The sequence below is a fragment of the Nuphar pumila genome, chromosome 2, assembly GCF_984573655.1.
Source record: "Nuphar pumila chromosome 2, dmNupPumi1.hap1.1, whole genome shotgun sequence".
NCBI classification, from domain to species: domain Eukaryota; kingdom Viridiplantae; phylum Streptophyta; class Magnoliopsida; order Nymphaeales; family Nymphaeaceae; genus Nuphar; species Nuphar pumila.
In genome coordinates, this window is record NC_143250.1 from 134,527,745 (window position 1) to 134,555,429 (window position 27,685).

At 36.7% G+C, this 27,685-nt stretch overlaps 1 protein-coding gene across 1 annotated transcript in view; it reads left to right on the forward strand.

The window, feature by feature from the left end:
• Nucleotides 1-699: 699 nt before the first annotated feature.
• The window catches only part of LOC149847191 (protein SMAX1-LIKE 3-like), a 32,651-nt gene continuing 5,665 nt past the window's right edge, over nucleotides 700-27,685 (forward strand). Inside the window, exons 1-4 of the mRNA XM_089993519.1 lie at nucleotides 700-1,568; nucleotides 1,791-1,880; nucleotides 2,002-2,194; nucleotides 2,323-3,372. Of these exons, the coding sequence (XP_089849645.1) occupies nucleotides 700-1,568; nucleotides 1,791-1,880; nucleotides 2,002-2,194; nucleotides 2,323-3,372 (2,202 nt within the window). The remainder of the gene's footprint in view (nucleotides 1,569-1,790; nucleotides 1,881-2,001; nucleotides 2,195-2,322; nucleotides 3,373-27,685) is intronic.

Consider the following 27,685-nt stretch of genomic DNA (forward strand, 5'->3'; position numbering starts at 1 on the left):
TAACTTGAGAAAATTAATTTTTTTTTAAAATCTCATTGAGAATTTCACATTGGAGAAATTGCCGTTTTTAACTTTTGTCACTATGGTCACCATGCAAGCGCTCCTTCGGATACTTTGAGTATGAAATAGGTTTATATCGATACGACGGAAAATTTAATTTTCTTTCGCCTTTTCATAAAGGCCAAATTTGTAGGTCGTTTTTGTCATTTCAAAAAGCTATATTGCAGAGCCTTTTATCCTTTTCTTAAGGCCTGTCTTGATAATTCTCTAGTTCAAAAGAAGATGGCGTGATGGTACTTTTATATCAACCAAAATCCCTTTTCTTTTAGAAAGAAATTTGAACCAAACACATAAGCCATACGCACTAAAATTTCATCCTGTGCTAATTTAAATAAAATTTTTTTGAGCAAATCTGATGCTAATTTAAATAATACAAAGAGAGAGAGAGGGCAAAGTAGCTTGTCTGCACATGCCTGCCACTTTCCACTACAAAATCGATTTTGGACCCCTAGACATTTTAAATAAAATTCAAAAAGTAAAAAAGAAAAGCAGAATCTCTCTCCTCTCTGGTGAAGAAAAGCACACACTCCCACAAAACAAAAACCCACAGACAAGCTCAATATCTCACACACCCACATCTCTCTCTCTCTCTCTCTCTCTCTCTCTCGCCTGTCTCATGTCCAAACAAGGCACTGAACCATGAGGGCAGGAGCAAGCAGCCTACAGCAAACCCTCGCACCTGAGACAGCCACCATAGTGAAGCAGTCGGTGATGCTGGCGAGGCGGCGAGGCCACGCTCAGGTCACTCCCCTCCATGTGGCCAACACCATGCTCTCCTCCTCCACCGGCCTCCTACGCACTGCATGCATGCAGTGCCACTCCCACCCACTCCAGTGCAAGGCCTTGGAGCTTTGCTTCAACGTAGCCCTCAACCGCCTCCCAGCCACCACCTCCACCACCACCACCGGTGGATCCTCCAATTTCCACCACCCCCACCACCATCCTTCTCTCTCTAACGCACTCGTTGCTGCATTCAAGCGCTCTCAGGCCCACCAGAGGCGCGGATCCATCGAGAACCAGCAACAGCCTTTGCTAGCACTAAAGGTAGAGGTCGAACAGCTCATAATCTCCATTTTGGATGACCCTAGCGTCAGTAGGGTGATGAGAGAAGCCGGGTTTTCGAGTACCCAAGTGAAAAATAATGTGGAGCAAGCAGTCTCGCTTGAGATTAGCTCCAATCCTTCTCTCTCTAAACCAAAAGAACCAAATTTAGGGGTACCCATCTTGAATTCTGGCCTTAAACCATCTTCTTTCTCTGGTTTGGAGTCCGCAAATAGTGAGGATGTAGTTAGCCTTGTAGAGACTCTCTTGAGCAGCAGAACAAAAAGCACTGTTATTGTAGGGGAGTGTCTTGGGACCGCAGAGAGTGTGGTGAGAGGACTCAAAGCCAAGATTGACAAGGGAGAGATCCCTGACCCTTTGAAGGGTGCTCAGTTAATAACACTGCCACTTTTCCCGTTTGGTCATATGTGCAAGGAAGATGTTGAGCATAAGCTTGGGGAGCTAAGGTGTGTGCTAAGGAGGTGCGTAGGAAGAGGGGCTATATTATATGTGGGGGACCTGAAATGGACAGTTGAGTTTAGAGAGAGAGATGATGATCAAAGAAGGAAATATGTTTGTCCCATAGAGCACATAGTCTTTGAGATTGGAAGATTGATATCTGATTTTATTGAGAGTGGAAGATTTTGGCTGCTCGGAATTGCAAGTTATCATACTTTCATGAGATGTAGGATGGGTCATCCTTCTTTGGAAAGTTTGTGGGGGCTTCACCCTCTTCCCATCCCTACTGGAAGCTTGGGACTGAGTCTCAATTCAGAAAGGTATACACTACTATCGAAATATTCTATATAGATTTTATCAGCGAATTTATATTTTCTCTTTTGCTTTATCTCAAGACTTTGGATTCTGGACCATAATTTTTTAAGGGTTTGATTTTCTCAGTGACTCACTCGGCAAAAACCATGAGGCTAGTTTTGAGAAGCAGCTCACTTGTTGTGTTGACTGCCTAAGTAAATTTGAGATGGATGTACAAAGATTAGCAAGAACCATCCACGACTCCTCCATCAGCTCTAACTTACCCTTATGGTTACAGCAATGTAAAGATGAGAAAAGAAATCTCACTTGTAATGATCTGGTAACTGTTTTTCTTTTTTTTACTTTTTTCCTTGAATCTGAGGCTACAGTTCAATGAAGTATTATGCAGGAACATAAAGTAAATTAGTCAGTGACGTCTTTATTAATTAGTCTTTTGCTCTTTGGCAGGATCAGTTTCAAATTAGGGAGCTACGCAGGAAATGGAACGGTATATGTAATTCAATCCACAAACACCATGCCCAAGCAGAAAACACCATGAATTTCTGCTTTCCTTGTCCCTCTTCTTCCATTACATACTTGAGCAGCTGGAAATATACTGACTCATGGGGGCCACAAAACATCTGTATATCAGAGAGAGAAACCACCCTTTTGGATCTTCCGAGTTCCAAACACTGTTGCCCTAATTCATCTCCTGATCATACAGACATGAGATTCAAGCAGTTCAATGCTGAAAGCCTAAAGAGCCTCTGCAGTGCACTTGAGCAGAAAGCCACATGGCAGAAAGACATCATTCCCGAAATTGCAAGCGTGGTCTTGCAGTGCAGGTCAGGGATGGTAAGAAGAAAATGGGTGAAAAAAAGAGAGAGAAAAGAAGACACTTGGCTGTTATTTGAAGGTGGGGATTTAGAGGGTAAGGAAATAATAGCAAGAGAGCTAGCAAATCAGGTTTTCTGCTCTGAAAACAGCTTTTTTTCCATTGGGCTAAGTAGTTTCTCCACAGTGAGAACAGACTCAAATGAGGATTTCAGAGGGAAAAGGTGCAGAGAAGAAGCAGATTTCAGTTACTTTGGGAAACTCAGTGAAGCCATACGATACAATCCACACAGGGTTATATTTCTAGAGGATGTAGAGCAGGTGGACTATCACACTCTGATCAATATAAGGAAGTCTATAGAGAAGGGGATGGTGTTTGGACCTGATGGTGACGAGATTGGTCTTGGGGATGCCATCATTATTCTGAGCTGTGTGAGTTTTAGGTCCAAGTCTAGAGCCTGCTCTCCTTGCGTTAAGCAGAAGTCATGGAGCAGCAGTGAGGAGGTAGAGGAGAGAATGAGCAGCAGTGAGGGAGGAGAGAAGGATGGTACGAGTCCATGCATTTCTTTGGACTTGAATCTCAACGTGGAAGACAATGAGAGCGTGGAACAGTACTGTGAGATGGAGCTGCTCAAGTATGTGGACAGAAGTTTTGTTTTTGACTTTGGAAGAGTGGAGAGCTTTGTATCATAGAAACGTTTTCTCTCCTTTCTTTCTTGGTGGGCATTATGGATTGGTTTTAGTATGTAAAAATTGGTTAGTGGAACACGTAATTTGTTTATCGCATCTTGAATCTCTCTCTCTCTCGCATGTCCATGCAGGTAGTGAGCTGAGTGCTCATGGCCATGCAAAACAACAAGGAGGTCGATCAGCGACCAGTTTGTCTTTATCTGGTTTAATAACTTTGACCAAATATTTATTATTGTTTATATAGGTAGGCATGCACTTGTCTAGCTCTTGTTAGGACAAATAACACGCTAGTGTTGGAAGAGTGCGGAGTCTGAATTTTATTTTGATATAAATCTCTAATTTTTACGAATTTAATTTGAAGTATAATTATTTAATTTTACCCCAATAGGTTGCCCTTTCTTTGTAATTGGTGTGTGGGTATATCTCAACCTAATAGTAGATCTCAATGCAGCCATGAACATAGGCAACTCTTTTTGAATCATGTAAATTTTTTGTTTTTTGTGTGGTTGATTTCTTTTATCATTTTTCATATTTTTGTTTCTTCGGTTTATGAATAGTGTGAACTATCGATAGGTTGTTGAGTCGTTCCCCACCAACTTGCAGCGAAGAGTTTCAGATGATAAAATCTTCTTTCATAGAAGGTTGCGTGAAGTAATCTAAGACAAAGTTAGCAGTAAAAGACACAGACCTCTTCATATATATATATATATATATATATATATATATATATATATATATATATATATATATATATATATATATACATCCGTGCTAAATGAAAAGTGTTAAATGGGGTTTTCTGTTTTTTTTTTAAATTTTAACGGTACATATGTGATTTATGTATATTTTATAGGGATCAACTCTTGAAGTATTAGATTCAGAACATGGATGAGTTTATATATATATATATATATATATATATATATATATATATATATATATATATATATATATATATATAGTAAGGGGTAGGTGCTCAATCTGAACTTAAGTGCGCTTATTGTCCATTGTGCGTGCAAAAAACACAAAAATGTGAAAAAGCGCAAAAACACCCTTTAGCGATGCTTTGAAGTGCCACTAAAAGCAAAAAATATAATGCTGCACGTGTCTCCATTGGGCTTTTATCGGTGTTTTAAAGCACCACCAAAGGATGTTTTAAACAAAAAATGTGTTTTTATGCTTTTTAGCTCATTTTTTATGCTGATCGCGATGGACGGTCAACACGATTGAGTGCGGATATATATATATATATATATATATATATATATATATATATATATATATATATATATATAGAGAGAGAGAGAGAGAGAGAGAGAGAGAGAGAGAGTCAAACGAAACATCAACATTACTAAGACAAAGGGCCAACAAACATTGAGCCTGTGAGCAAACAAACAGCAGACCCAAACCAAGGGCCGAAAATCAAAAAGCAAAAACAAAAAAAACATACGGACAGAAGGCCAAAAAAGAACAAAATTCCGACAAATTCAGCCAAGGTCAGGAGGAAGAGAGGCCGCCTGAAGGCGGTGGAGACCAGGGCAGCAGAGGTGCAAAATTGCGTACACATTAGCCAAGATGCAATGCACGAGCTTATTGAAAATAATTGAAGTTTGACGGAATATCGCATTGTTGTGGGTCATCCAAACAACCCACCAGGTAGTGATGAGTCAAGTTCTTTAGATCATCCGTCATCTCTTGCAACTGCGTACCTGTGGCGGGCCCCACAGAAGATCGAGCGCGAAGGAGTCCTATCGCACGTTGACATCAGGATTGTTTCACATACTCTTGAAGAGATCTACAAAGATGGGGCATACCCAAAACAGATGATAAGTGGATTCTTCCACCGCATTGCACAGGACGCATCGACTCGGAAGTTGAAAACCCACTCTTTTGAGGAAGCTATCCGTCTGGACCTGATCATGCAGAATCAACCAAGATAAAAACTGAGAATGCGGAGTTGGGCCTTTAGCCCATAACAAATGCTCAAGTAGTCAGTCAGCTCTAGGAGGAAGAAGAGACCAATAAAGAGATTTGGTACAGAAAGCGCCGCTAGGCGCAATTGTCCAATGCAAAAGCTGGGTGGCAGGGTCAGGATCACCCTTATTCATGAGGATGAAAGACATGGCTTTCAGCCACATGCGACGCAAGTGCGAAGTAGGAAGCTTGTGATGACAATGATAAAAAAAGAATGACTCAAGGGAGACATATTTAGCATGCAGTAAGGAAGCACACAGATTGCCAGGATGGTGCACCATCCAGCATTGCTTCATGACGAAAGCAATACTTCTAAGTCTCAGAGCAAGAATCCTCAGACCCACCACACACCTAGGGAGAAACATAGAATTCCAACCCACCAGATGACACTTAGTCTAAGGATGACAGCCATACTAGAGGAAATCTATCACCAAATGGGAGAATTTATTCTCCACGTCCGTGGGCATCAAGAATATAGACATAAGAAATTTTGAAATAAAGGATAAGACGTGCTTGATGAGGGTAAGCCTACCTGCGATGAAAAGGTAGGAAGCCTTTCAGGAGAAAATTTTGGTCTGGACTTTTTGAAGAGTGGCATTCCAAGCGGCTGAGGGGATGTGCGTAAATTGAGAGAAAGAGAGACTTTTGTAACCGTGAGAGCATACTCTCTCGTAGTCCCACTGATTCTCAAATATTTTACCAATGCACGGAAACCACTTCTCCCATCTCATTGCAAGGTTCCAAACACAGCCTAAATGGTACAGATCTGTCAATATAAATATGATGTGCATGGTCTCTTCGTTTGTTGAAGATATGCATTAGATTAAGTGGTTTTGATGTGTGCATGCAGACTTAATTTCAGGGAATCTGAACATTAATGGTTCACAATGCACAAAAGAAGACATCAAAATAATTTGATCTTTATAACTGCCACAATGACCTTGTCTAAGGTTCGTCAACTAAGTACTACATTCAATAAACTTTTAGCCAGTTCATTGAAATCTAATGGCTAAGATATACAAGGGGGCTTGTTTTCTCGAATTTTCCTATCGTTTCTAATCGAGCACTATATGGATGTATAGCTAGCTTTCATAAAAGTTTGAAAGTTAAATGTTATTGGAACCAGAAAATATGCATCATTAGTCCCTATCAGGAAAGTTTGTCGTGCGTTAGTTGAAGTAGCACTCAATCTAATCCATTTTATCCTCTTTCCTAGTTAACAAAGTTGACATTCACCATATATTAAATAGCTAGAATCTATCCACGCCTTAGTTTAACTACGTCTAGGTTTATCCTTCATTATATTTCTTCGCTGGGTCTTCTATTCTCTAGAAATAATTAATTTTAATCGTGTCTTTTCAATTTAAAGAGAATTTAGCAACATCTATTCCTCCTCTAATAGTGGGATTCTTGTGTGTGAAAAGTTTTGATGCCAGACCTGACCCATCTAATAGAAAATTTTGCTGTACGTTGATGGTCCCGCAAATCAAGACAGAGATTGGACCCTTAGAGCAATGCCATCAATATCATTGAGAATCTGCCTGAATCGGCCAATTCCTAAACGATTCAGGCAGAAATTGATATGAAACCAAGCCGATTGGGCTTATTTTTATATAATTTTTAAAAAATAATTAAAAATAATTTTTAATATTATTTTAATATTATGTGACACGTCTCATCTGCTGGTTAAAAATGGACCAATTCAGTAGAATCAAAATCTGCTGATTCTCTGAATCGTCTTGAAAATCCATTTAGGCCAGGTACCTATTCTGACAACATTGCCCCAGAGTTGGCTATTTGCATTTACCAATAGGTAGACAATCCCATCTCATTTTTTTCGAAGGGCTCCAATCTGGAGCCATATTTAACCATTCTATTTCCGAAACCAAAGAGACTCGCCTCGCAAGAGTCCTAGCTATTCTGTTTTCCTGTTTTGCAGCAACTTAGAATGTGAACACTATTAAAACAAAACAGGATATCCACCAGACAATTCAGGCTGTCTGTCGCCTGACCTCTTCCTTCCATCTGTTTATTGATAAGCAGAACTTGGTCCTTTCTTGGAGATTCAACACCTTTGAAGTGCGACGAATGAATTGCATGATATTTCCCCAACTGTGCCACTCACGGTTTACAATAGATGAGTCCTCAACAAAGCACCCTGCTCTAATAAAACTTCCTTGGGCATCCCTGCTAGTGTAACCTATCTGCCAACGCCTTCTAAAAAGACTGTAGATATTGATTTTAATCCAACCTTGAGGATGTGGAGACCAGTTATCAACTTGTCTCCATTTTCACATTATTGGGTGATCCACCTTAGAGCATATCCGCAACACCTGCTCTCGCACGGCATGAAGACACTTACGTTGGATCTGATCTGAATTAAGCAAGGCCCCTTGAAAGCAAATATCATTTTTTATGCTTCACAGTTTCCAAATCATAACTTGGAAGGGCACAATCCAAACTGCGAGCTATGAGTTTGTGACGGAAACGATGTTTGCTCCATCTATACAATGAGATAATAATGGATACTCGAGGCTTGCATAACATACCTCCTTTGAGACAAGGCATTGGATGAACCGATGTTCTGCTGATTCTCCTTCTTTCCCACACAAAAAGCAACTAGAGGCCATCGCAACAATCACATCTAGATTAAAGCTGCATATCGGGCCTCTTATTTCTTGTTCACACAGTGATTTTATTCCTAGGAGGAGATTACATGAAGTATCTATTATGGCCCATGAATCAATTCATTCCATTAAGCAATTATGCAATCTTTTGTTCATTTAAAAGATCGACTTTAAAAAGAGTTTGATTCTTTTGATTGAATTTTTTTGATAAATTGTTTAAAATTTATGAAATTTGGTGATAAGTGGACGTTATGGGTTGAAGGATTACTTTACGCATCCTCCATTGTAGTTTCTACTAATGGGGGAGAAAGGGGAACCTTTCAAAGCCAACGACAGGGGGATCATCTCTCACCTTTGTTTTTTTATATTGGCCATGGAGGCATTGTCAGTTATGATCAACTCAACTGAGGCTGTGGGTAAGTTTCGTGGTTGTCAAGTTTTCAATCCTATTATCATAACACATTAGTTTTTTTGCGAATGACTTATTAGTGTTTGGGAAAGCTATCGAGGAGAATATGTGGACATTATGGGTGATTTTAAGATGCTTTGAAAAAATTTCAGGATTGAAAATGAATGGTGTAAGAGCCATGTTTTGGTTCTTAAAGATACTTTGGGTGTGATGCAAAGAAAGGTGTCACTAATTTTTTACTATGATATTGGCTCCTTACCTTTGACTTATTTGGCCTTTACCTTCACTTGGGGGTTTCTCATGAATTGTATTGGAGTAAGGTAGAAGACCATGTTCGGGCAATAACACAATCTTGTGCGGTGCACCTTTTATCTAGAGCGGGCCGAATAAATTTAGTAAGATACAATATTTCTACCATGGTTTTACATTTTCTTCAAATCTTTAAAATGACAAAAAAGTGGAAAAAAAGGTTGGTTAGGATTTTTCAAAATTTTATTTGGAACAGAATAATAGAAGGAACCTCTAAATGGGCTGGTTGGTAATATCTCAACCATTGGGGTTTGGTGGCTTGAGTTTGTGCAATATTCATCGTTTGAATATGGCACTCCTTACAAAATGGTTATGGTTGATTTGTAAGAAAGAAGAAAAGTTGCCCATTGTTTTTTCTAAAGAATATGAATTATCGGAATGACCTTGAAATTGGATAGAGAATCACAAATGAAATGGGGTTCAGGAATTTGGAAGGGGTGGACTTCTGTGTCGAATGAGTTTTGTCAATTCTTAAGGATATGCGTGAGTGATGGCACACATACTTTCTTCTGGCAGGACAAGTGGAGAAGTGAATGATCTCTTCGGGAGGAATTCCTTGAATTATATCATGCTACTCATAGAAAATACCGTATTGTACATGCCATCTAGACACCAACCTCGAGTGAATGGGACATTGTTTTTAGAAGAAACCCATTTGATAAAGTATTTAGGCAATGAACGGTCCTCATGGCTGATTTAACTTCTGTTTTTTTTATACAGCAAGCTGACGACATGATTTAGACGATGTCAAATGATGGACAATTTTTTTTAGTTTCTCTATACACAACATTGTGCAACCCTTTTGTAATGCCCCGTCCCCGAGATTTTAAAATTTTGAAATATATATATATATATATATATATATATATATATATATATATATATATATATATATATATATATATATATATATATATATATATCTTTTGAAATAAGCAACAAAAACTATTTTAACTTTGGTTTGAAACCTCGGGTGGGTTATATTTTAGGAACTACAGTATAAATCAATACATAATTTAATTCAAACATACATTATATACAAAGTCCTTTACAAAAGTTTATGATTGATAAATAAAAATCTTAAAGTTTTTTTGAGATCTTGAAAATCTTGATTCTTCGATGCCATTCTCATCCAGTATCCACTGTCGTGCAAGGTGTCATGTACCTGAACTTATATTTTTTCATAACACGGGGTTAAACTTGTGACAACCTAGTAAGTAAATATCATTTCTAGGTAACTTAAAATATCAAAACATATTCAAAAATCATGATTTAACTCTACTTAATTATGCAATTCAAATTCAAACTATATGAAGTACATAATTTCAACAAAAAACAACTCATGTATTTAGTATGATGCAAATAATCACTCATGCATTTAATACAAATAATAGTTCATGCATTTAATAACAATAACATTGTCTACTTTTTTGCAAGTAGTTATTCAAATATTAGAGCTTTTGTTTTGATATTTATTAACCCTATGGGTACTCATAGGCCACTAGTCATCGTACAACTGATACCATTTGGGGGTTTATTATGTCATGTGTAATTCAATTACCTCAAATGACTAGTGTATGAATCCCAGAGGAACAGTTTGCAACAAAAAAAAAATCCTCCAAGGGCCACTAAAACATTGATTCAGATGGGCGGTCAGTTGCTTCGGTCTCCAAAACCTGCGAGTGACTGGTGGCCCATGAGAATCTATCACTCTAAAAAACATTGTTACATGTTACTGAGGCTTGTACCACATACCCTCTCCAAGGTAAGGTACAACTATATTATTCCATGTGTTTCTATTAGGTTTTTTAACCTATTTAATATTGCTTTATATATACAGGCACTTCACTTATGAAGGCAAAAAATCAGTTTAAGTTTATGTGTAAGCATGATTCATTTGATAACTTGTACATAAAAATTTTTTTAGTACAATGATACTTTTCAACAATAATCACATAATACACAATCATCAATGTGCTTCATGGCAACAAATGTTACTCGAACTTTGGCCATAGCCTGGCCAAAATAACTCATTTCATAAACAATAATTTCAGGCATTTTAATTCAAAGTCTGCAGGGTTTCATTAAACCCTAATCCCATTATTGAACAAAAATCTTTATAACAAGCATTCAAGGCATACTAACTTAAATTGAATCATGCAAATTGGTTTTAATATATGTAAACATAGTTCAAAACATGTGAACATGGATCAGGGTATACAATTTGTTCATGCTAACATAATTCACATTTATAGTTCTAATACAAGTATACATAATATATTTAACATTTTAAATTATAAGGTTTTGGTATAATAACTTAATTTGATTTTTATATAGTAACCAGGGTATCAAGGTAGGGCAAAATGATCACTGTTGGTAGTATTTTGGTAAAAAATTTCATCATATTAGATTATGTTTTTCTAAAAAAATTTGGGTAGCACTTGTCCTAAAAAAAATCATTCTAAGAGCCTCAATTGTATTTATACGAAAAATCTAAAGGCTATTTTAAAATAGCCTTATTTTTTATAAATTTTTTTAAAGAGTTTCCTCTGTAATGACTCGAATATTTGAAAAAGGTCCTGAACTTGATTTCGAGTTGTAAAAATCTTGACATGATTTTTTGTCATAAAACTTTTAATAAAGGTTAAAAAAAACGTTTTGAATGTCTGAAAAGGGTTTTATAAAATTTTTGACAAAATTCTGGTTATAATAATTTTAAATTTTAAAAATATTTATAAAAATTTTGCCAAAACTACTGCTATAATATTTATATTTTTCAAAAATGTTTATAAAATTTTTGGCAGAACTAGTGCTATAAGAGTTATGAATGTTTAAAAATATTTATAAATTTTTTAACAAAACCTCTCCTATATAGAGGCAAAATTGGATTAAATTTTGGCAAAATTGCTTCAATTAAAAAAAAAATCTTAAGGATTTTGGAAAGAAATAGGAGGACCTACGAGGACATGCTAAGGTCTAGATAAGGAATACATATACTTACCTTATTTGTAAAAATTTGGGCAGTGCTTCTGCAGTAGAATTTTAGAATTTCTATTAAATTAAGCAAAACTTCTGCTATTTGGACTCAAAAAGCCGATTTTGACTCGTCAGCACTCATTCGAAGAAACAAAGACCATACTTGGATAGGGGCAAGGGGCTTAAAGGGTTTTGGTGGAAGAAACAAAAAATTTAATGAAGGTTTGGGTTAGAATTTCTAGAGAGAAGAGCTTAGGTTAGAGAGAGAAAAAGGCAATTTAGGAGTGAGAAAGCTAGAGAGAGAAAATGGGAGTGAAATGTTGTAGAGAGATAAATGGGATGAGGAGCTATTTATAGGCTCCTCAGAAGGTGGCACCCCCCTGTGGGGCTCACACTCCTCCCGTGTGTTAGGTTTTCGAGAAGAGAAAGGGTGACTCACTCTCCCCCTTGTCAAGTGTCATCAAGAGAGAGAGGGAGAGTGTCATCCTCTCTCTAAAACGTTGACACCTAAGGGACATGATTTTAGAAAAATCAAGTTCTTTTATAGTTTTGAAGGACATGGTTTTGAGAAAACCATGTTCTGTTCATTAAAAATAATAAAAAAATATTAAATCATATTTTAATACCTAAATTTTATACCTGAATTGCCCTTCAGATCTCATATAACCAAATTACCACTTGGATATGAAAAAATATTATTTTATCATTTAATGATTTAAAAATTTTCATAAACTTGCCACTAGGAGGGCAAAATACTGTTTTACTCATAACAATTTTATTAATTCTTTGAAAAATATCTCTAACATAAAAATTACCTTTTTACCCTTTTATAGTTGAAAAATTTACCAAAATATACCACCAAAGTGACAAATTACCATTTTAGCCTTGACAATTTAATTATTTACAAATATATCATTGAAAAATGAACTTTAAAAATTTTTATGTTTGGATCCGTCAAAAGTTCAGATACAAGTTTAGATCAGTTTTTGGAGCCAATAATTATGCAAATCAGGATTTTTAGACTTTAAATCATATCCTGACTGATACAAAATTCATAAAGACTTGATTTTCAAAATTTATTAAACATTGAAAATTTCTAAATGTTACACCTTCAACAATGTGGTTGCCAAAGAACTCACTTTGGGGGGTGGGTTACCTCTACGTGGTTAGCTGATGGGTTGGTTAATTATACAAGGAAAGATGAAAACGAAAACCAAGTTGCAACGACTAGGTTTTCACATGGCTCCTTATGTTTGTGCAATGACGAATCGATTCAACATTTATCTGGGACTCTTCTTTTGTCAGGTTTCCGCTGCAGCAAGCTTGGTGGGATATGAACATGAACATGAACTGCAATGATTTAGGATTTCAGAAACAGGTTTTGATTGCTAGTACCCTAAACTATAAAGGAAAGATGGAAGTTCTTATGGCGCGTCTAGGTTCTAACAGCTTGAAAACTAATCTGCTATGAACGAAATCAATGCATTTTCAGTGGTTTGTTAAGAAGTCCTGATTATATTTTTGCTCAGCTGAAGTGGGAGATATCGTTTAGGGTGCGCAGGAAATGGCTGAACCAGGCCATTCAATGGATCGATTCTAATACATCCCTTGGCTAATGTCCTATGCACTTGTCAAGCATCTGATTTTCTGTTTTTCTACAGTTTTAGTTCTCTATTTATATTTGGAATTGATGGGAATGATACCTAATCACTCCTATAATTCTGTTCTTTGCTTACTGATTCAATAAAGATATTTCTCTCTCTCAAAAAAAAAAAAACAATCACATCTCATTTATATGCATGTGATGTAAGCCGGGACCAACTATTCAAGTCATTTCTGCAATAAGTCATGAGATGGACACTGCACTAGGACCTTTTTGGTTAGCATTAGTTCTCAAGTTAATAGGGCAAGCAAACACTTGCATACGATAAAGTCGTGTGTATGGGAGACTTGCTTTTTACTATTTTAGTAATGCTAGAAGGTTTCTTACAAATATATATATTTTTAAATATATTTTATATTATTTTAACCTTTTTTAACACGCATCATCTGCTAGTTAAAAACTGGTCGATTCAGCTTTATTTAATTTAAAATCAGAATCAGTCGTTTCCCTCAATCATTTGAAACCAATTCAAGGCTGATACCGATTCTAACTACATTTACCTAGACTTGGTTGTTTATACATTTACCAACCAGTAAACAATCCCATCTTACTTATATGGGATGCATGTTATTGTTTTGTTCAAAATTTATAACCTTTTGAAGCAAGAGCTTTGGCCATAGCTCTATATTTGACTAAATTTTTGAGAAATAGATTTTGAAAAGAAAACTTACTTTATGAAATATGTTTAATTTCATATTAAACATGTTTTAGAAACACATTGGATTTAAAATGTATAGAATTAACTTAGACGGCAAGGCCCTCAAGTAGCTTGTTAATTGAATTTTGGACTTGAACTTGGATTAGGCTTGACCCAGGTCTTGATCTTGTTTTGACAAATCTTTGTATCACTTATTTTGGATAATCTTGTAACTCATAAAACCTTTTAAAAGACTTATTTTTTAAGTTTATTTTCAACATAACTAAGGAGCGACACATAACCTTAACAGCTAGCGTCAATGTCCTTTGACACGTTGGGATGTTAGTGAGTGCATGAAGCCAATTTGGGTGGCCATTTGATCATTAATGAGTGCATGTAACCCGTTTGACCTTTATGAGCCCATTCAAATGATCTTTCAAACTGTAGGGTGCCTCAGGTCATGGCATAACAAGCTTATGCTCTCCTCTTCTTCTCCACACTCTCTCTTTACACTCTTCATTTCTCTGTTTTCTCTTCCAAGTTGTTCAAGGTAGCCTTGTTGTGGTGGTCAATCTACTCAATGATAGGAGTTGTTGATATTGCATGTGTGATAGAGGCTTGGTTATACCCTAGAAATGAGGTTGTGTTCGATCCTACTCCACTCGGATTCAATCTCAGCGGATCTATTGTGGCTTTTAAAAAAGCATTGTTGTTGTGTGCCTCTAAGCTTTGGTATCTCACAATGTAAGCCTTTGACCAACTGATCAATTAATTTCTGCCACAGGTCACAAGATGGACACTGAATTAGGACTTTTCTTATCAATTCTAAGCATCAATTGTCAAGTTAACATAGCAAGCAAACACTCGTATATGATAAAGTCATGGATGGATCGGAGACTTGCTTTTCTCTGTTATAGTCAATGTTGTTAATATAGGTGCTCAGCAGAAAATCCATACGATACTAAGTTGAATAGACTATTTTTAACAAATGTAAAAATAATGATTTTAACACTGTCACGTTCTGATTGACACAGAATATTTTTTAAATATTTTTCAGCCGATTCAGATGATTCGAACTTGAGAATCGGTATCGGCCATTCACCTGAATGGTTGCCCAAAGATTTGATAGTCGATACGATTTTTGACAACATTGGTTATAGTAATGCTAGGAGGTTTCTTACAAACATATTCTTTTCTTGTGATGGTTTTAAGTCCTTTCTTTCGAATCAGCAGCTAGAGTGGAGTTCGAGGGCTACATGTCTTGTCGATGCTTTTGCATTGTTATGGATTTCAATAAAGAAATCTTGGTGATAAAAAAAGATGGTTGATGTGTGTGTGCGTGAGAGAGAGAGAGAGACTAATATCGTTGTCAAAGCATCTTGTCACCGGATATATGGTGATCAGTCAGTGGTACACCTAAATGTACCCTATCAAGGGGGAGACTTGGTGCTTAAATAAGTTCACAACAACCCCCTAAGCTAACCTGAGTCCTGAGATAATCAAAGCAGGTTATATGTTCCCCCCGATGATTCACTGAATCCCACGTCTGTGTTCGGGGCTTTGAATGAGCACCACGTATACAAGCACATGGGGCTCGTATTCCCGTGTATGTTGACATAACTTTGCATCGGACTCTGGTGTTGTTTCAAAGACTTAAGTACCCTTTATTGCTATTCTTTTCATAAAGTGATGGTTTGAGAAAATGACAAAAATGTCTTTCATTCAAAAAAGAAAAAACAAATAGTTCAAAAAAAGGACAAACATGTCCTCCATTCAGAAAGTCGAGGATGATGTTGACTCTTCAAAGTCTTCTTCTTTTTCTGTTCAAAAAAAGGACAAACATGTTTTCTTCTTCTTTCTCCGCAAAACACTGTAAAACCCTTTCTCTCTCTAGAGAAGAAATCAAGGGAAACAAAGAGTTCTTCCTGAAGAAGGCCATGAACATCAACCCTCTCACTCTCTCTCCCTTCTCTCTCTACTTCTGTGCACATCCAACAGACGATCCTACATTGCTGCATCGTCATCTTCTTCTTCTTCCTTCTTCGTAAAACACTGTAAAACTCTCTCTCTCTCTGTAGAAAAGAAATCAAGAGAGGTAAAGGGTTCCTCCTAGAGAAGGCCATGAACACCAACCCTCTCACTCTCTCTCCCTTCTCTCTCTACTTGTGTGCCAGATTTAGAGTTTTTGCCCTTACAGAAGGGGGGTCCGGGGGCTCCCCCCCGGCGCGGATCCCGCTGCGCGGTCAGCGGGCGGGGGTCCAGGGAAGGCCGCCCCTGGCGGGGGTCTCGGGGGGCAGCACCCTCCGGACCAAAAATTTTTTGGGCCTTCCAACAATGATTTATAGTATTATCGGGCTTTCCTACAGCAATTTGTAGCATTTGTAGTGTCTTCCGTAAATCGCGAAACGCTATAGCGATTTGTAGTATCTTCTGCAAATCGCTATAGCGATTTGTAGTGTCTTCCGCAAATCGCTATAGCGATTTGTAGTGTCTTCCGCAAATTAGGACCAACTTGTCAGAGTCATATCTCCCTAACCGGAGGTCATATTCCAAATCCGCGATTTGTAGTGTCTTCCGCAAATTGCTATAGCGATTTGTAGTGTCTTTCGCAAATTAGGACCAACTTGTCAGAGTCATATCTCCCTAACCGGAGGTCATATTCCAAATTCGTAAAAAGTGGTGTCTTCGTTATTGAGTCTAGTTTATTTCTGTAAATTTTCAGTAATTTCTATTGTCATTTCATTCCCCATTTTAACTTCAACGATACATTACAACCATAATCATCAAAAGAAAGATTGCCCAAGCTAAGAGTCACCGTTCTCGTCCTCCTCCTCAACAGCAACCCAGTCGGTGCAGTCGCGCTGAGGATGGCCAGCAGAAGCTCCACCACGTCGTCTTCTTCTCCCTAGCGAGGAGGTCTCAGCGGAGCCATCGTTCCGGTGACGGGTGTTCATCTCGTTCCCTGGAGTTGAAGAGTTGTGGAGTCTGATTTAGAGTTTTTACCCTTATAGAAAGGGGGGTCTGAGAGCTCCTCCCAGTGTGGGTAGCATCATTCAACTTGAAGAGTTATGGAGTCTGATTCAGAGCTTTTACCTTTACAGAAGGGGGGTCTGAGGGCTCCTCCCAACGTGTTCATGGCCTTTTGCCCTTACAGAAGGGGGGATTTACATTTCGTAGAACACCCATCACCGGAACGAGATGAACATGTTTCTTCTCTAGAGAGAGAAAGGGTTTTACAGTGTTTTACGGAGAAAGAAGAAGAAAACATGTTTGTCCTTTTTTTGAACAGAAAAAGAAGAAGACTTTGAAGAGTCAACATCATCCTCGATTTTCTGGATGGAGAACATGTTTGTCCTTTTTTTGAACTATTTGTTTTTTCTTTTTTGAATGAAAGGCATTTTTGTCATTTTCTCAAACCATCACTTTATGAGAAGAATAGCAATAAAGGGTACTTAAGTCTTTGCAACAACACCAGAGTCCGATGCAAAGTTATGTCAACATACACGGGAATACGAGCCCCATGTGCTTGTATACGTTGTGCTCATTCAAAGCCCCGAACACAGAATCATCGGGGGCGAACATACACAACCCTCTCTGAGATAATGGCCTCAGTTGTTACGATAACTTTTATTCATTAGTTATTAGTTATATACAGAGGTCTGATAGCTGCCTTCACAAGCAAAGTAAAAAGAAAGAACAAATAGGGCATTGTCATATGGAAGCCAGGCCTTCACAAAGTTATCGTATCTCACATTCATTATTATTTTTCATATTTCTCTCGTACGTGTACTTTGATCAAAATGAATTCACCCAAACAATAAGCATGCACGCAGGCAAGAGAGATGGCTAGAACGGTAAATTTTTCAATAGATTGGTTTGAACAAGCATAAGTAGGGCTAGTAATGAAACGAACAGCCCGCGACTCAGCTTGGTTTGGCTTGTCACAAACTTGTTTATGATCGGCTCATACAGCTGGTGAGATGAGTCAAGAGCAGCTTGTCTAACTTAAACGAGTTGACTTTGAACAGAGCATATGTTGGGCTCGGCTCAGCTTGTGTGAACTCACATGGATAAAAATATATATTGTGTGATATATAAAGGGCGAACATTACAAACATCATATACAAAGAGAAAGATGTATACAAATATGAACTATTAAGTTTAAACTTTAATATATATATATATATATATATATATATATATATATATAGTTCTGTCAAAAAAAACGTAACGTATAGAAAAAAAAACATTCCATGTATAAGTAACAAAAAAATTGTTTACATGAGCCTACTCGTCTAGCTTATGGACGAGCCAAGTCATAAGCTCCATCCACTAGCAAATGAGCTGAGCCCAAACATACCCTGTTTGGTTTGTTTGACTCATTTACCTGCCCTAAGCATAAGTTTCATTTGCCCATATGGTTCTGCACACCAGGCTAGGAGATATCTCGATTTCAAACCCAGGTAGATACATGTCATGTGTAAACTGAAGCCAATGAAAAACATTCTCTGGTCGGCTGGGGGGAGAGTACGCATAGAGTTTTACACTACCAATATTGAAACATGACTATATAGGGATGGCAGTGGACCGGGGAAAACGGGGCCTCGCCCTGCTTCACCCCGTTTGGACCAGGGATGGAGGACATGAAACAGTGATAGAGGCAGGGATGAAGGAGAAAATCAAAACCCGTGCAGGGATGAAAGCGAGAATGGACTTACGCTTTTCCCCACCCCACCCAATCCCCGTTAGTAAAATAACTAAAATACCTTTAGGGATGGTAGTAGACTGGGGAGAAACGGGGCCCTGCCCCACCTGGCCCCATTTGGACTGGTGATGGAGGACATGAAACGAGGATGGAGGGTAAAATCAAAACCCATACAGGGATAAAGGTGGGGATGGAGGAAAAAATTTTGAAACGGGGCGAGGGTGCTGACCTTGTCCACCGCCTCCATCCCCGTCCACTGCCATCCCTATGATTATACTCATTGTAGCACCTTTAGGGCTGTATGCAAGATGTCCAAATCAATAGTGATTTTTTTTTGTCATAAAGAAAAATATACAAACACCCGTCCCGGTCACCTGAGTGGTAGTAGGCCTAGAGAGAAGGTAGTGACTTTTTCTTCCGAGGTTCAACTCTCACTAGGTGTGCAAGCGCCTTTCACTCTATAAGGGCTTGGCTGTCAGTGATCCCATTACCGACTTAGATGGGAATCTGTCACCCAAGAAAACACACACAAGTTCCTTTTTCTTGTGAGAGAAAGCTGGTTCAATTTGTTGGCACTTTTCAAAGAGACTAACTACCGCGCTACAACCCTTTGAATGCGTGTGATAAGAGTAGGGCCGCAGGTGGTGCAATTCCTTACCGAACCCAAAGAAATAAATATAGAGCATGAATTGGTAGCACCAATTAAGGACAAATAAAACTGGATAGTGCAAAAGGTAAGATTAAGGTGTGATCCATAACGTAGGTATAGAGCAAAGGAGAGACTACTTTGGAAAGAAAAAGCAAAATCTTCCTTGATCCTTAATAAATTCAATTCAAAAAAAGAGCACTCCTTTTAATGCATTGTGATGCGTTGAAAAGAATCCCTTTTCTTTCTTTTTGATGCCATAAGCAACATCCTCATCTTTTGAAAGTGAGGAGCTAAAAAAGATCTAATACAAAAATGTAAAAGGGCATCTCCCCTTTAAGCCTCACAAGAATGATAGCTTTACAAGAAAAGATATCACTCTGCCAATCAAAGAAGATTACGATAATCTACTTAAGACGTTGATTAATGACATAGCCTAAATGTCAAAACCACTATGTTTTGATGTCTTATATTATACCAAATGCCCTTAAAACCTTTTCAAATTTAAAGGGACTGCATGCAGCATTGGTCAAGGGGCATTTTTGTCAAATAAAAAGGTATAAAAAGGAAGAAACCCTTAATTTTCAAAAGTGATCAGCACCACCATACATTAACCATGAGTTGGAGGAGAATTTAGTAAATTGGATGCTTTAATAGAATCCCAAAGTGACAATATCGTGCTGTTGTAAGTAGGGATGGCAGTGGTCCGGGGGAAAGCGGAGCCCCGCCCCGTTTGGACCCGGGATGAAGGGCATGAAATGGGGATGAAGGTTAAAATCTATCTCCGTGCAGGTATGGAAGCGGGGATGGACTTATGCTTTCCCCCGCCCAGCCCCATCCCCATCCTCATCTTGCCCCGCCTCGCCCCCGTTTGGACCAGGTATGGAGGACATGAAACAGGGATGGAGGCAGGGGCAGAGGTTAAAATCCATCTCCGTGCGGGGATGGCGGCGGGGGTGGAGGTTCGGATTTTGAGATGGGGTAGGGGTGGAGACCTTGTCCCCTGCCCCCACCCCCAGTCCATTGCCATCCCTACTTGTAAGTAGGAATTTGTCATTTGTAGATTATCAAAAAATGTGTTAGGAAAATTAATGAATTATTTTCAAGTGTGAAGGGATGATGGACTCATCGCCCACAATCCTTTTTTTCCTTTCAAACTGTATTATATATTCCCCTCCTTTTAGGTTCCTCTTTCTAGCTTTTTCTCTATCACAAAAAGGAGCAAGTCTGTCTCTCGTCACGTGACTGCTTTTCTCCCCCTTTTCCCTTCCTCTCGAAGACGCTAATTCCACTAAACGGCAAGCAACATTAGATAATTATCCCTTTATGAAAACCACTTTGCCAACATTTATTTTTGTTATCCTTTAACTGAGATTATTTATTAATTTTAATTTATTTTTGCATATTCTAAAATGACTACCATATATATAAAAACCAATTAATTTCATCCATGCATGTATCATGTGTGCTTGCATGCACGACTCTAAGTTGTATTTTGCGTATAGAAGAATTAATGAGATTTTAAATTTTTTGTTTAAACTATAAAATTCTCAGATGCATAGCTTGGTAAATATTTAAACACATCAATTTTTTGATCTTTCAAACCTTCCTTTTCCTAGCAAATAAAATGCTATAGTAATTTATTTCATTATTTGTTTCTTTCAAAAACAAAACGTTTTTTAGTTTTCTCAGAAAAAAATTTAGTTATTATTTGGAAAATATTCGCTTATATGCTGATGTTTTTCAGTTTATTCTATATGGGGATCTACCTACTACCGCTTGTTTGGAGGAACCACTTATCTCCACGTTCAAAGGACTATCTCTGTGTGTGTATATATATAAACAGAGTGATGGGGTATCTTCTTTATCTCCTACACGGTCTCGTATCTTTTTAAAAATCATATTTGTGAAAGTTTTTTTGCTTAATCCAAACCTATACATGTGTTTTACCAATGCTTATTTACTTAAAACCATGTTTTGTATCAAATCGATTTAACAAGACTTTTATTTAATCAAGTTTTAATGCAATATATACGGTTAATTTTTTATTGAGCTAAAAACATATCTAAACATAAAAAATGCTTAAACTAATACATGTTTTCTACTAAGTAAAGCATAAAGATCACATCTATGGGTTTACATTAAACAAAAAAACAAATGAAAGTATGTTTTCTAAAAGGGTCTGGGACCGTGTGGGAGACAAATAGTCTCGAAGATACACTTCTCTCTCTGTATATATATGTATATATTACATATGTGTGTGTGGCTAGACTAAGGAAAAATTCTCTGTCACTGAGCCTCTAGTTGGTAAAACCGTTGAGGTCCCCTTGCCTGCCAGAGAGCACACTCAACTTTGATCTTACTGCAAGATACACCGACCATGGTGGTCTCATGTCAGGTGACAAGGTATGGTCGCCCCTAGAGAGGAAAGCAGAGCCATTGTGGGCTGCCTTTTATATGTGTTTTTTTAATTTATAATTAAGTGTATGTAATTGTAAGGAGAAATAAAAGACCAAATATGAAGATATTATGAAATATGATGGACCATCAATTAGGATTCATGCATGCCAGCCATGTCTACTTGCAACAATTCTTGGACAAACAATGCCCATTCTTAACCACAAGATAGCACATGCAGATGCATGATCCCATTACATTATAATTCATGTCTGTGTATGTCAACATACAAATTTACACTTGTACATAGTATACATGCATCGTGTGTAGCATACCACATAAATGCATGTGTGTATGTAACTAATGTATGAAGGGTCCATCAAGAAATGTTGCTTATTGTAATTTGGATGGATATGCTTTTATTTAAGCATACTCGGCGATGATACACCACAAGTATGAGGGTCAATAGCGGTGACTTTTTTTGCCGCTATTGCCCTATTTATCGCCGCTATAAGTCTATAATGGTGACAAAAAATGGTGACCAATTTTTTGCCTTAGTTGAATAATAATGGCAATATTTATAGGTCACCGTTAATGTGTAACCCAACACCGACGAAGAATCTCTCTGAAGCTGTGAACATCAATAGCGATGACCCACCTTATATCGATGACATTCTGTCGCCTTTATAACCTGTAATGGAGAGAATTAACTTGCCGTTATTGTCGATAATAGCGAAAAGTAAATCACTGTTATAGGCTATGAAGGTGACAATTAAGTGTACCATCCCTAAAAAATCCAACCGTTTTAAAACTTTCTCAAACCCAAAATTTTGAGAAAAATTTAGAACTTTTTATTTATTACAAAGTTTTGTATGATTCCCGAGAGTAATATATCAATGAGTTCATTTATGACCATATTTCAACCGTTTCAAAAACTAGATAGTTCGCCTGAGCGCAAGTGCGAGCGCATATTAGCCTCCCAGTATCAAATCTAGTATGAAATTATTCACAAACACAACTTGATTAAAGTTATTACTCTAATGATACATACATGTAGAAAAATATGTAAGGCAAAATTTATTTAAGGTTTAAGACAATTGAGGAGTTACATAAAGATTTAAAATTTAAAAATCATAAGCACAACCATCGCATAAGTAGAAAGACAAAATTCATAAATATTCTTATTCTAAAATATTATAAGTCTTCAAACGTAAAGATTCAGAAATAACATGGTTACATCGTTACAAGTTTATAACCATCAAAACTATCTGGATCCCCCAAAGATTGTAGTATGTAAGAGTGGATCCTTAAGCCGCGCAACAACCCGCACTTTGCCTTAGTCCTTCAAGAGGTTATATATAATGTTATAGGGTATCAACCACTTGCCCGTAAGAAACCAAAAACTAAGCATGAAGAATACATATCAAGTTTGTAATAGTACAATCAAAGTATGATTCCCATCATTTAAAAAAATACGAGTCCAAAGAATCCACATCAAAACATCCACATAACATTCATTCACATTTATAATTATTCATTTCATAACATTCATGATTACGTAAGTTGCATACATAGCATTCAAAATTTTATTCATTTGCATCGATGACATTAAATATTATATTCATTCATATCCATAGAGGTATTCATATAAATGAATGACAATACACAATTCATACATATTTGCACAAACATAATTAGGTCAAATCTCATTTGACTGTGTCTAGCATGAAACACACGCACATGCTTTTCAAACAATTCAGGACATCAGAGTCCATCACAAATATAGTATATGCTTTTAAAAGAATGCATATGACCAATATGTCAAAATCTTATTTAACCATTTCAGCGTACTTGATACGTGCATGCTTTCAAATGCAATAAGACATAACAGTTTATGAAAATGTAAACTTTCATATTCTTTTTCTTCAAAAGAACATACTCATGTCCAACTCATGACTATGATATGCATTCTTTCAATTATTCTTAGGACTATTCTTAAGACATTAATGCACTCTTGCATTAATATATATAAGAAACAAACCCTAACTCAACCTTTCATGTATGTCTCACATACACAAGCACCTCACGTGCATAAACAAGTTTGTAACTTGCATCAACAGGTCAATCACACTACCATAAACATGTCTTTTTCATTCTCATGTCAAATTCATATGCAATGACATGCAAACCTTAGTAGTCTCTATATGTTTATGCATACGATAACCGTGATTCTAAAAAAATCTAATTTATTAATTTTTTGTTTATTTAAACCCATCTGGTACAAGGGTATAGACATATGTAAACAATCATAGGAGTATTTATTATTTTATATATTTTATTTATCCTCCTATGGCTTAACTAGTTTTTTTTTTTAGTGATTCAATCCTACAATGCAGCGGTTGAGAGAACAGATCCATGGTCTCAGGTCTTGGCCTATGCCAAACTAAAATCATTAGCGAAAATCGGGCATGCATTCTTAACTCTAAAGAGTTGTGGTACTACCACTTAGAACTCATTAGTAGACATGTCTCGTAACCTCTGTGGGACAGAAACACGAGACACCTTTAGCCCTAAAAAACTTATTATGTCCCACGAGGCTTATACCACCCTTTCATTTTCCAAGAAAATAAAGAGATCAGGGCGAACCTAGCCATCTTATAAGATAAGGATAAAACAAGTTATCTTTGAGAGCCTGGCTTCACTGATGCCTTAAATGGACCCATGGTTTAGGGTTATCTTTATTATTAAGTCATATGTCATATTCAAGTATCATTATCTCACAGGATAACCCTCTCATGCCCTCATACATGATATCAATAGTTCATGCCCTCATGTATGACTAAACAGTTTGTCATATGCATGACTTAATCTTACATGTTCTCATGCATGCTATATGTTATCTCGTAACTATGCTCTCATACATACTATATAACATATTTATATTTGCTTTTATGCATGATCTTATCATGTCATGATTCCTCTACACATGCTCTCATGCATGACCTATTTATAACATACTTAAATGTATGATTTGGTTACAACATGCCTTATGCATGATTTAACCATATATGTTTTTATGCATGAAACATGTCATAGCTGATTCAATTTCTCATGCATGATATATGACACATCATAATTCAATATACAAATAAGATACATGTAAGAACTTATTCATGTTCACACACATGATTCATTCATTTCAAAGCATACATTCACAATACATATTTTATGTACATGACATGCTTTACAAAATTATTATTTCTTACAAGCATTCATAATAGTCATGTCCATTACATTAATCATGAAATATACGTATAGCAAATAGACTCCATATTCCACTATCTAAAACCATGACGATCATGATCTACTGAATCACAACAAGAAAAATACTTCTATTCCTATATATTCAAATCATGCTCAGCATGATCTCTGAACTATAATCACAACTGTCTTAGATATCCACAACTAAGTGGCATGTGTGTACATAATGGTGTTGCATATAAGCACTTTTATTCTCATATATTCAAATTATGCTTAGCATGATTTCTGAACTATAGTTACAATACTCCTAGATATCTACAACTAAGTGAAGTGTGTGAGCATGAAGGTGTTGCATACAATAAAATAAATTTACTGTATGGTGCATTTGCACCATATACTTACCATGAGTATTTATCTGATTTGCATTTTGCATTGTTTTCAATGTGCATGGCTTTTTTAGCCATAAACAATACTTAGCAATAAGTATTATTTATTTTCTTTTTTGTACATGCAAATCAATTAGTGCAGTGCAATATATATAACTCTAAGTATTTATGCTATTACAATGAAAACTGATAATTACATCTAAGCACATTCTATTTGCAAATACAAACTATGCACGTGCACGTGAAGACCACACTAGCAATGTACGTGTTAATATAGTTAACTACACATATTCACACACTCTCAAGCACATGTTTATGATGCAAACTAAGAAATCAAAAGCGTATCTATAACATATGTAAAACCTATTTTAAAACAAAGTTTCAAACATGCATATCTGACCTTCAAAAATTCTTTTGAAATCTTGTTCGAAAACCAAATTCAAAACTGAAATTTGGTCTCACATGGGCATTTCACCGAACACTTAGTGTGCGGCAAAATTTTCATGACATAATCAAATTTCAGAATTATACAATATGCTTAACAATGTTAATACGCTACACTAATCATGCTAATAACAAAATCAATGCATTTGCTAATTTATTTCATGCAAAACTATCGAATTAGGCATTTCTAAACCTAATTCACTGCATATAGCACTATGTTACGATACTTAAGTAACATATCATTAAAATACACTAGATTAATACCAAACAACAAGAATTTATATTCTACAAATTTAGTTTAGGAATCCTACCTTTGCAATTTGATGAAAATATATAGCAGACCTCGAAAAGTCAAAGGCCCTACAAAACCGCAACAAATTTGCCACTTAGGCAAATCACCGAATACTTGGTATGCGACACACAACACCAAGCAAACCACAAGAATAGGGTCGGTTGGGCGTCCTCTCACAGTGGGAGAGTGTTACAGTGCTGCACATAACAATTCACTTGTCGGAATATGTTTTCGTACAAAAAATGACAAAAATTACAATACAAATCAGTAACTCGATTGATGAAAAACCATAAAATAATATACTAAAAATTCAAAACAAGGTTGGATAGTTGTGCTAGGTGTCTCCATAGGTTTTCACGCTCTCTAAAGCACACCCACAATGTTTGCATAAAGATCAAGGCAACCTATTTCAAGGAAAATATTGAATTTCTTTGAAAACTCGATCCAAAATAAAAATTTCAAAGGAAAAGGTGGCTAAATGGAAGAGACCCATGCTATCATGGCTTACACGGGTGTCATCAATAGCTAGGCATGATTCTCAATGCTGAAAATCAGGCATGAAAAATAAGAAAGACATAATCGATAAAAAAATTGACAAAGAATGCTTAAAGTAAGAAGGAAAAATATTATGGCAATGAGGAACACATACCTCACATGCTGCTGGAGTGGAAATGACCCAGATTTGAGGTTAGGCTAGAGGTATTGCCCAAGCAAGGACCGTGATTTAGATAGTGGTTGCACTACAACAAATCAGTGGATTAGTGACGACTTAATTCCATCGTTAATCCGTCGCTAATCGGCTTAGCGACGGATATCTTCAATCGAGAATTTTTTGACGCTAATAAGCGACAACATATATCCGTCGCCAGTTCCGTCTCTAAGTTGCGACGGAATAACGAACGACAACGTCCGTCGCAAAGCCGTCGGTACTAAACGACAACCTCAATTTGGCGACGGCTTTACAGCCGTCGCTAATCCATCGCTAACTTATACATCTAGTGACAGATATATCTGTCGCTAATCCGTCACAAATAAGGAAAAAATTTTAAAAAAAATATTTGAAAATTAAATATCGAGAAAAAATTTCTCGCGCTACAATTTATATTTCCTGTACAATTTATATTTTCTGTGAATAAAAAACAAAGTACACATAAAATTACATATAAAAGGAAACTAAAACAATTAATCCTTCCACTTTAAATTCACAACTTTTAATTATTTACAATTCAACAATTACATTTTCGAAACAAAAAAAAAAGTAGAACAAATTCAATACATTAATCTAATCATCGCCAAGATTTTGTGCGTCTTCTTGTTCATTGCCTTGATCTGTCCCTTCAGCTCTGCTACATTGATTATCGCCAGCAACCTACATAAGAAAAGAAAGGTCAGTATTGATAAACAAAATATATTGAAATAAAAAAAAAACTCTATATGTGATTCTATCATGCTCATATGTGCTCTAAGGCAGGCAAAAAACTCTATATGTGATTCTATCATGAATGATGTGTTCTAAGGCAGTCAAAAAACTGAATATGTGATTATAGCATGCTCATATGTGTTCTAAGATAGTCAGAAAAA